General features: G+C 42.6%; 1 protein-coding gene across 1 annotated transcript in view; it reads right to left on the reverse strand.

Moving 5' to 3' along the window:
- The window catches only part of PCDH15 (protocadherin related 15), a gene marked incomplete at its 3' end in the record, with an annotated part of 345,211 nt that overhangs the window by 192,550 nt on the left and 141,811 nt on the right, over positions 1–10,850 (reverse strand). The window contains exon 7 of the mRNA XM_015820330.2: positions 8,866–8,974. Within this exon, the coding sequence (XP_015675816.2) occupies positions 8,866–8,974 (109 nt within the window). The remainder of the gene's footprint in view (positions 1–8,865; positions 8,975–10,850) is intronic.

Here is a 10,850-nt window from a genome sequence, read left to right on the forward strand (position 1 = left end):
CAATTTTCCCTGGTTCAGCAAAGGCAACAAGTAATAAAACAAGCAACAGGTACCGGTAATAAAATAGTCCAAATTGTCCTTTCCAGCGCAGATGAAAAGAACCAGGGAAAGGGAAATCGCGTCTGCCTCTTTGACCAACGGGAGGAGAAGCGGTAAAAAAAGCGCGGCGTTTTGGCTTGGGCACACAGCCTTGCCTGCAGGCGCTGCCAAGGACACACAAGCAGCTCCGCACAATTGCCCGGGGAGGGGGGGAGGCTCTGGCGGAGAGCCTGGCAAAGAGCCAAGCGGCGTCACCTCCAGGGCCTCAGAAGCCGCGCGGAGGATCCGCGCACCTCGGAGCTGCTGGCCACCCTCTCGCGCCCGCCAACCTGGAGCCCTCCATCCTCATCCCAGCACCTCTTGCCCTCTCCCAGCCGCCCCTCCAGGACCTGCCCGCCCCTCCAGTCTCCTAAGCGCCATTGCAGTGATGGGGTCATGGGAGCCCCTTTTCATGCCGTGCAGCTCTTCACCGCCAAACCCTTCCCCAATTCATCGCACACAAGAGGGGCGCAGCCGGAGCGCCAGCTCCCGCTCGGAAGGCACCGCTTCTCCCCTCCCGGGCCAGCTGGCTGGCCTCCGATGCACATGCGGGCATCGCCGCCCCCCGCCGCCTCGCCCTCTTTTCCGCCGCCTGGCTGCTTCTGAGACACGGAGCCCGGTGAGCCGGGAAGGAGCTGCTCCTGCCCGCCAGCCCCAGGGCTGCACCGGGCACCGGAGGGCCGAGGCGGCCTCCGGCGGCGAGGGAGGCGGGCCGGGTGGTGCGGGGGAGGCTCCGGCATGGCACGGAGGGCGGCCGGGCAACCAGGAGGCATGGGGACCGGCTCAGCTCAGCTCCCTCTCTCTATTTCTCTCTTCCTTTCAAAGATCCTTAAAATCCTTAAAAGTTATGCTTGGGCGGAAGACTTTTTTCTTTTACAGATGGCATGGGTGGGCCCGACATTCGCGGGCAGCCAGGACCACGCCCGCCGAGTCATCACTTCCCCACCGCCCTCCACGCCAGCCGGCTCCGTCGCCAGACCTCCCAGCTGACGGGCGCAGATCCGGGGGTCGCCAGCTGACAGGCGCAGGAGGTAGGCGCCGCGGTGGCCTCCCAGCCACCTGCTTCTTCGGCTGGATGCAGCACCAAACTCCTGCACCCGTCAGCTGGGAGGGCTGGCGACGGAGCCGGCTGGCGTGGAGGGCGATGGGGAGGCGGAGGCTCGGTGGGCGGGGTCCTGCCTGCCCACAAATGTCGGGCCCACCCGCCCCATCTGTAAAAGAAAAAAATCTTCTGCCCAAGCATAACGCCAGCAGTTCTGTACCACAGAGGCTTGAGACATGGAGGCACGGGACGCGGAATGGCACGGCGCCGTGGGAGGCGGCAGGACAGGGGGGAGGGGTTACCTGCATCCTGACAGCCGAATTCTGGAAGCCTGTCTGAATGAAGAATTTTAGGGGGTGTTGAAAGCGAGAAAGACTGAGGGCTGTATTAAGGCCATAGATGGCTGCGTAAGGAGAGTGGAAGGGAGGCGAATTTGTGGTGGAGCAGAAAACACAGGGGGAAGGCCGGGCCCCACGTGCGCCAGCTACCCTCCCAGTGCCCGCCATTGCCCCCCGTTCGGTGCGGCAGCAGGCAGGCCCAGGCGCTCCTGGGCAGCCCTACCAGCCCTGGCCCTCTTTTACTTACATTTAGTAGTTGCTCAGCAGGGAGGGGTGGAAATTTCCAGAAAGCTCACCTTAGCTGCAGACAACTTGCAGCAACGTTTGCCGACTGGGACTTTTGGCGGGCTCAGCAGGGCAGAGACAGCCTGGACAATTCCTATTGGCTTTTGAAAGCCAATAGAATTAGACTCTATTCAAGAGAGTCTATTCTATTGGCTTTCAAAAGCCAATAGAATAAGAGGGAATAGCACAGCTCATGAAAAAGGGGGAAAAAAATGCCCCTGTGAAATGGTCGTTCGACCCCAAAAGGGGTCGCGACCCACAGGTTGAGAACCACTGGTCTATAGTGTCTCGGTTCCTAAGACCATCAGAAATATGTATTTTCCGATGGTCTTAGGCGACCCCTGTGAAAGGGTCATTCGACCCCCAAAAGGGTCGTGACCCACAGGTTGAGAACCACTGCTGCAAGGAGATCTGATAAGACCAAGAATGGGCAATTTCTGACTGTTTAGAGATTGTTGAATTTCTGATGTGACATTTATAGATTTTTCCTGAAATTCTTTCCCTGTCTATCCTTCATAACCAAGGATGGCAATAGCATTTCCTATATCTGGAAGTTGGTACAACAAGATAACTGCATAAAAGATCTTAGTGGTCTGTATGCATAACTTTAAAAAAATAAAGATAACTTTAAATACAAGCAAAACTAAATATAACATCTATTTGCAATGTAATCATTTGCAATGTTCCTTTGGGAAACACGTTTTGTTTTTCTTACCAGCACTGCTTTTCAATCACGCAGCCTATTTCTCCCAACAAAGTAGCACTTCCTAGTGTTAACAATTATACCTCTTGCTGTGCTGACAATATGTGCATAGAGAGCATTCATGCAGAAAGCAGGTAAATGCCTTTTCCACTGCATGGGCTTCTAAAGCTATTTTTCATGGTTGCATTTTGAAACTGGGGACTAAATTCAAAATGGTAATTCTGAATTTTGCTTTCTCTTCCTGGATTGAAAAATGTTAAGCGGAGATGATTGCAATAACATTGCTAAACAATCATTTGACATTATATGTAGTCCATGGGATATTATAACCTCGTGCTTGTTTTTAATTAATTAGTAACATCTTTTCATTAATTAATTAATTACAAGATTTACTAGCCACTCACTAATAGTTTTGAAGGCTTCTACATCCCATGCATGTGGGCAAATAAGCCCACATAAATCAGTATTGAACTGATCATTAAACTAGCAATCTGTGAAAAGTAGTAGAGTTTGAAAAAAGCCCTATGCATGCATATAGAATATTAAAAGAAGATTACAGAGATAACACTTGTTAAAAAGGCAATAGAGTCACAGAAAGGTAAAACAAGAAAGGAGGCAAGAGAGACTAGAAAAGTTTGCTCATGGTGCTGCAAAAATAACATAACAGGCACCCAGTATATGTTTCTGGGCAGGATTTTGGAGCTCCTATTTTCAGGGGGTTTTCAAGTAGCCCCTACCATTCACATGTTCAAAGGCAACTTCTGAAAATGCTTTCAGCTCTCTGGATGATACAATATAGCAGATTTCCCCAATGTTTCTGGCATTGCAGACCAGCTGGGGGAGAGGGGAGGGGATGAGCAAGCGCCCGGCAAGAACACAAGCTCAGCTCCATTTGCACAAGTGTGTGCATGTGCACCTGCCACTCATGCAAATGGAACACGCAGATGCCGTTTATTTTATATCTTAAATTTATTTCCATATGTCTAATTGTTTTCTGCCATCCTCTATCCTAAGCCCAACTTTGAACAACCAGACCGGCATGGTACAACAGTATTTATTAACTCAGAACAGAACTCTCTAAAACCGGCAAAATGCCTGCAATTTATACTTTCCACCTCTAGGACATCAGCCAATCACAATGTTAGCTCGATCCCGCCTAAACTTGAATTCTTGAATCTTCCCTCCAAAACCGTTGAAGGTTCGTTAGTTTCATAATACATTAAGATTCATTCTTAATACATAACAAAGTCCTTGATTAGAAGCTGCTGATTTTTACCCTTTTAAGGTCAAATTATGCCTTTCCAGACATACTCTTTTGAAGACTACGAGCTTTAGGATGTTACCTGCAAGCAGCACTAAGGAGTGTGAAACTCTGGCTGAACAGCAGTTTGGTTCATTAAATGATGCTTTTTTTGGTATCCCACTTAAAGAGCCCCTGTTCATCACTGAAATTGAATATCAGTGCCTCAATCTAGAATCAATAGCTCCATGACTTAGTCTTAGTCTCCCCAAGCAATGATCTCACCTGAGTATATTTCATCAATGCAAGACTAAACTTCTCATTCTGACACATCCCAGACTTACTGGAGCAATTCCCTGGAGTCACAGAGAGGAAAGTTGCCTTGGAAATCAAAGGAAAGAAAGCGCCAATGTAGGAATGGATTTGCTTTCATCTTACATAGACTTAGAGCTAGAGTCATAAATAGCACTCTTCTGCAAACCTGCCTTTCCAAGAAATATATCTAAGCTTTGGCTGTCAGACAAAAAGGAAATTCTAATTGTTATGTATTGAATAAATATAAAGTTATGTTAATCCCTGCTAAAGTGAAACTAACTTAACTCCAACTGCTTGTGAAGCTAAAATGAAACTAACCTTTAGATGACCCTGACTGTTAACTCCAACTGTTTTGGAGGGAAACTTTGAACATTCATATTTGGGTTTTTTTTTTCAAGTATTGTGATTGGTTAAGGCCATGTGGGCTCAGGGTATAAATTACAGGCAATTGCCTGCATTTCTCGTTCTAGTTTGAGTCAATAAATAACGTCACTATGCTGGTTTGTTCCTTGCCTACTAAAGCTCACTACACAATACTAATTTCCCCACCTCCAAAAGAAATAAATAAGCATTCTAAAATAAAGAGCTATATATGGATATTTGAAAAAAAAATCAGTAAACAGTATTATTTGAAAGATTTCCAAAATCATTCTGTAAAAAAAAAATGGCACAAGCTGAGAAAGGATGGTCAAGTTAAGAGCATATCAAAATAGTCCTATGGACTATCAGAAGCTAGCGACTGATACTGTATACTCATAAAGGGAGAAAAATTAAACTGCATGTTTTTTATGTAGAACATTACAGACTCTACCATTGGAGTTATAGGTTGCACAATCAGGCAACAAAGACTGGGTCCCTGGATAGTTTCTATCAATTAGAGTAGATAATAAGGAGCTACTTAGGTAATAAGACAATTCATATGTTCATCTTCATCTTTCAAGTTAATTATGATAGTGGCGAAAACATCAAGTCTAGACACCAAGGGATGGTGAATTAAAGTCCTGCCTTAGGCATGAAAGCTAGTTGGGTGACTTTGGGCCGGTCACTGTCTCTCAGCCTGACCCATCTCACAGGGTTGTTATTGTGGGAAAATAGAAGGAAGAAATATTAAGCATATTTTTCATCTTGAGTTATTTATAAAAAATAATTATGGGAAATAAATAAATATGGTTCCTCTTTATTGTAATGTTGTAACTTTCACTTTTTTACTTTAAACTAAAGCCCCTGGGTAGCACTTCTGTACAGCAACTATGCTCAATCATCTACATAGCTGTGATGATTGAACATAGTTGCCATTTGGAGCAGTGGTACTTGTCACAATGGCTACAGCTTAACAGATTTATTTTCTTCAACACGTTGCTCTCAATGGAGGATTCTGTAACTGCTGAATTATAAGGTGACCAACCGTCCTCCTTTAGGGAGGACAGCCCTCCTTTTGTGAGTTCTGTCCTCCCTCAAAAAGTGTCCTCCTACGTGTCCTCCTTTTCGATATTTGAAGACTAATCTGCAGGGCTTTTTTTTCTCATAGAACGCTCAGAACGGCGTTCCGGCACCTTTTTTTGATGGTTTTTTTTTAACTTTTGCATGAGCTGTGCTACTCCCCCTATTGGCTTTTGAAAGCCAATAGGAATTGCTGCTGAGCGCGCCAAAACACCCGGCCGGCAAACTTTGCACATGTAAGTTGTCTGCAGCGAAGGCGAATTGGTAGGAACTTTGCACTCCTCCCTGCTACCCAACTACACCATCTCCTAGTTAGTCCCAAAGATACCTGGAGGAGACTGGAGCGGCGATGCCACGGTAACTTTCTCTTGCTCTTCGGCCCTGCTAGGGCAATAATGGCTGTGGGTGCAAGAGGCAGGGACAGCGGGGCTGCTGCAGGCAGGGGTGTGAGGGGCGGTGGTGGCCGGCTGCCCCCCATGCTATTGGGAGCCACGGGGCCTGCTCTACACGGGGCTGTGCAGGGTGGGCGGTGGTGCTGGCGGGGCAGCTGCAGGTGGGGTGTGTCGATGGCGGGCTGGCCCCCGGGGCCGGAGCCGGCACAGCTGGTGCTTTGGGAGCCGCGGGGCCTGCTCTACATGGCGGGGCAGCAGTGCTGGCGGGGCAGCTGCGGGCGGGGGTGCAGCATGTAAGCATAATTACAATATAAAATGTTATTGTTACAAATGTTTTTTATTATGCATTTATCATATTATAGTGTATTCTGTATTATTGTTGCAATGAATAAAATGTTTCTTTTATTTACAATATTTTTTTCTTCAATTTATTTGTGTCCTCCTTTTCATTGTAAAAAAGTTGGTCACCTTATGAATTAACTATATGTTAAATGAAATGTGAACACAGATGTCTCACATAGTAAACCAACTTATAATTAGTTCATCAAATGAGCTAAGTCTGAAACGTCCCTGCTCTATAAATCCAGCTATAATATAATCTATTCTTCTCTGCTTTCCTTTCTGATATTCTTACCAAAACATGACAACTTTTGTAGCAATCAATGACAGCTGAACAGCAAGAGGAATTGAACTAATAGAATAAAAATGGAAGTAAATTCTGAAGGTGTTTAAACAGAAAAGAAATATATTTCATAGATCAACTGGATATTCAGCAAAAATAATACAATTTGCAAAATTGCATCTGAATTACCTAGGCATATAATTACAGTATATGAATTGTTCAGTGGGTTAAAGAGGAGTTGTGCTGTTCTATAAACTTTGGGGGAGGGACAGAGAAAACTATTTTAGAAATCTATGTTAGAAACTGATTTAACTGAAATCTGCTAAGAAGGAGTGCTACGGTGATGCCACTTCAGCTGATAAAAAAGCCCTATGAAAAGCAGTAGCTGGGGCTTCTATCTGTTGATGCTAGACCTTGGAAAGCTTAAAATTAGCAACACATCATCAAAGTGACTGAAATAGATTTCTGTAAATGTTAAACCTGAGGGGCTGGCTCTGAGCACAGGGCAGCATATGGATTTTGGATAATGCTCAGCATCATATTTCATAGGACTGCTGAATATTGGGGGTATGAAATTTGATGATTCAGGATACCCTGCCCCATATTGGCAAGGATCTTATGATTGAAAACCAGTTCAAAGAATCTTGCAGCAACTGTAAGATTTCATAAACACAACAGAGCAGTAGTTTTTATGAATCCTAGTTCGGTTCACCAGAGGCGAGAAATATTCCTTCTTCCTGATCAAATAACTTACAATTCACAAAAGCATTGTGGCATAACAAATATGTTTTGTAAAATTTCATAAGATTCTTTGTTGCTTTAAAATATATGTAGCACTCACTTTAAGAAAGTACAATGCGGAAATATTATTTATCCCTATTACTAAGGGTGGTATATTTTATTTGAATCTTACTGATGAACTTTGGATTTATACTATGAAATCCTTGGCATAATAGTGTGTATGTTATGGCATACCATAAGATCTTTTGAAATACTGTTTCATCCTCTGTTTAGGTAGTATCAAATACTCTATTTTGATTCCATTGCAGAAAGATACTTTTGTTATATTTTGTTACAACTTTATTGGGTAACTTCTGCCTTTATTGTACGTTGGAGATGGTTGTGCAGTTGTTGCAAATCACCCCTATTCCTTCTACTTTTTCTATAATAAGCCAATTCAGACTAAGGTATAGCATCATTAAATGACCCAACTTAAATTCAAATAGAAATTAAGTCCTTATTAAGTCACTGGAGATTTGATCATCTCAAATTTTATAAAAAAGGAAAGTTATATTTTACCTTACATGTTGAATAATTAAAACAGGAATTCATTTTGTTCCATTTAATGGTGTAATATTTAAGCTTAACCAATGTTTCTTCTGTAAAAGAAGCATGTACCACAGCAACTACTAACAGTATGCCTAGTTTTTTTACTTGTTAAATCCTGGAAAACATACAATAAATTCAAGCCTTCAAAGGTCTACCCTTTAGCTAGATCTTTGTGGTGCCAGTCTTGAGCATTATTTTGAATTAAGCAGCTAATTTTGAACAAGTGCCACTGTTGATTATTTAAGCATTGCTAATTGCAGTGATTACTTATAATGGAATTGTAACACAATGGAGCAATGAGAAATAAATGTAAGACAAATATGTGCTTGGCTGCCCAAGAAATTGAGAAGAGATTACTACTAAATGCAACATGTAACTAAGGAGATATTTAACTGCACAAAAAGGAATAAAAGTAACTGCTTTCTATCACCCAATACATCCCAATACAGTATCTACAGCCCAGAACTCAGATTGATAGAGGTTCTCCAAGCTTTTTCATCACTCTGAATCTCCTTCATTTAACTGGAGATAAGATCGGTAATCCTGGGATCTTTTTCAATAGCTTCTTGTGCTATGATAACCTAAGATAGCTCAAAACCTACTTACTCAGAGGAAAAGTGACAACTGAAAACTGAATTTAAGTTCTGATCATTAGAAGACAAGACAGTACAAATCTTTCATAGAAAAAGATCACTTAGTTTTCATGCATATTGCCACTGATATCTCAGTGGGAAAACCACACTGATTTATTATCTATATGTTTTACTTGTTAAATCTATGATTTTTCTTTTACTAGTGCAATACAACAGAATGAACTACACAATATATTGGTAAACAATTAATTAGATTCTTCCATCTACTTCCTTTATTATAAACAAAGGAAGGAAGGGGCTAAATCTCCATGATTTGTAATAAACAAGACCCTTAGGAACCATGCAAAAAGGTATTTGCCTAGAACAACATCCCATATACAACAGACTCAGTATGAATCCATCATTAGTTTTCTACTCCCCACATAATTTATGCCTGCCTCCTCCTATTGTAGTCTTTGTGAGAGACAGTGAAATTATCAAATACTAACCAACTAAGATGGAATAGAGTATCCCTGGGCGATCAGAAGCAGGCTGGATGTTGCGATCCTGATCTATAGCTTGTATTGGTGGTGTAACATTGATTGGGTTTACCCGTGCCTGTAATGAAAATTAGATGTGTTACAGTGGTATTCTTACACAGACGATTTTATTTAATAGTAAGCCATGATGCTGAGTACATTGAATGTAACAATTATAACTGCAAGTAATAGAGTTGCATAAACATATCAACTTGAAGAACTGAATATGAAGTAACATTAGTTAAAGTGCAATTTCAGGAGTGGTCCATATTTATTACACTATCTAGATTCTCCACATATCCTTTAAGTACATAATGAAAGGTATCTTAATGATATGAGCTTTTCTAAACACTAAAAAGGTTTAAGGCAGTGGCAAATCTATGGCATGTGTGCCAGAGGTGGCACTCAGAGCTCTCTCTGTGGGCACGTGCACTGCCGCTGCCAGCAACTTGTGCAGGTCCATTAGGCCACTGCCGCCCAGAGCGGAAGGCCCACCCAGCACAAAGGAGGTGAAGCAGCCAGTTAGCAAGCTCAAGTAGAGGTGGTAGAGCATGCCCACACCCAGCAAGCCAAAGGCCACCCTGAGCAGGGAAAGCCAGATCCCCATCAGCGCCATGGCCCCCAAGTCCCAGCTAGGATTGCGTGCCTCCCCCATCTATGTTGGGCCTCCTACCCACAGCCCCACCCACCAGAGACCCCCTGGATCTCCCCCAACCCTGTCCGGCCCCCACAGGCATTTCCCCATGAGCAACATCGAGGTGGCCATGCCCAGCCCAGCCACGCCCACCCAGTGTGCCATGACAACCGGAGCCATGCCCACCAGTGGGCCATGCCCCCATGCCCCCCACTGAGGGCACCACAATACTGATGCGGCCCTGGCACTTTGCGATAAATAAGTGGGTTTGGGGTTGTGGTTTGGGCACTCGGTCTCTAAAAGGTTCGTCATCACTGGTTTAAGGGCATTAATTAGGTACACTATATTTCTTCTGGGAAGGAGATAGAACTTATTTAGCTATAAGTTAAATGCTGGAAAAATCTGATCAAGTATTATAGAAAACAGATTTCATGGTAATTTTTTAAATTATTCTCCCCCCCCCCCAAAAAAATAAGATAATATATTTTCAACACAGTGATATATTTCACTGATATATTTTACTGGCCAATAAAGACGTCAGGAACTGCATATGCACTCAAAGCCACCCTAACCCTGACATCTATGCAAAGACAGCTCTTCACACAATAACAGGTTAAGGTTATTAATGGAAAGGTAGATTTTCTTTTAGATACGCAACTGACTGATTAGTACAGTGGCCATATTTTCTTGAAAAAATACAGGATAATCTTGAAAAAGATCAAATATGAAATAGGTTCATAAGGGTTAAAATGTTCATAACTGCTTTACAAAGGAACATTCAAAAACAAAATAAAAAAACTCTACAAGAACATATATTCTAATAAAAATATCTAAAAACCATAAGACGCTAAGAAGCAAATAATAGAAAGGATTTCTGCAACCAGACTGTGCATTAAGTGATACCATTTGTGTGGTAAAAGTTAAATGGCCAAAATAAAGGACAAAAGTTTGTTTAACTTTTTGAAAAATGAATAAATCTTATTGACAGTTTTCTAAAAGAAAAGACTGTCCTTTATAATAAAGAACATTATGTTCACAGTACATGCTGGGAAAGAACACTTGGCAATGCAGTGGTCTCTGAAATCATTAAATTAACCATAGCTTGTTTGGCTTTTTTATAAATTATTGCTGGTAATCTTGAACATGTATATGAGAACAGCTATCATGTTTCACTATTTTCCCAATGGATAATTCAAAGAAAGGTAGTTTATCTCTCTATATCTCTATATTTCTATATCTCTATATTTCTATATCTCTATATTTCTATATCTCTGTCTGTCTGTCTGTCTGTCTGTCTGTCTGTCTGTCTGTCTGTCTGTCT

Source organism: Protobothrops mucrosquamatus, unplaced genomic scaffold, assembly GCF_001527695.2.
Source record: "Protobothrops mucrosquamatus isolate PMUCROS unplaced genomic scaffold, P.Mucros_1.0 scaffold1121, whole genome shotgun sequence".
Taxonomy (NCBI): domain Eukaryota; kingdom Metazoa; phylum Chordata; class Lepidosauria; order Squamata; family Viperidae; genus Protobothrops; species Protobothrops mucrosquamatus.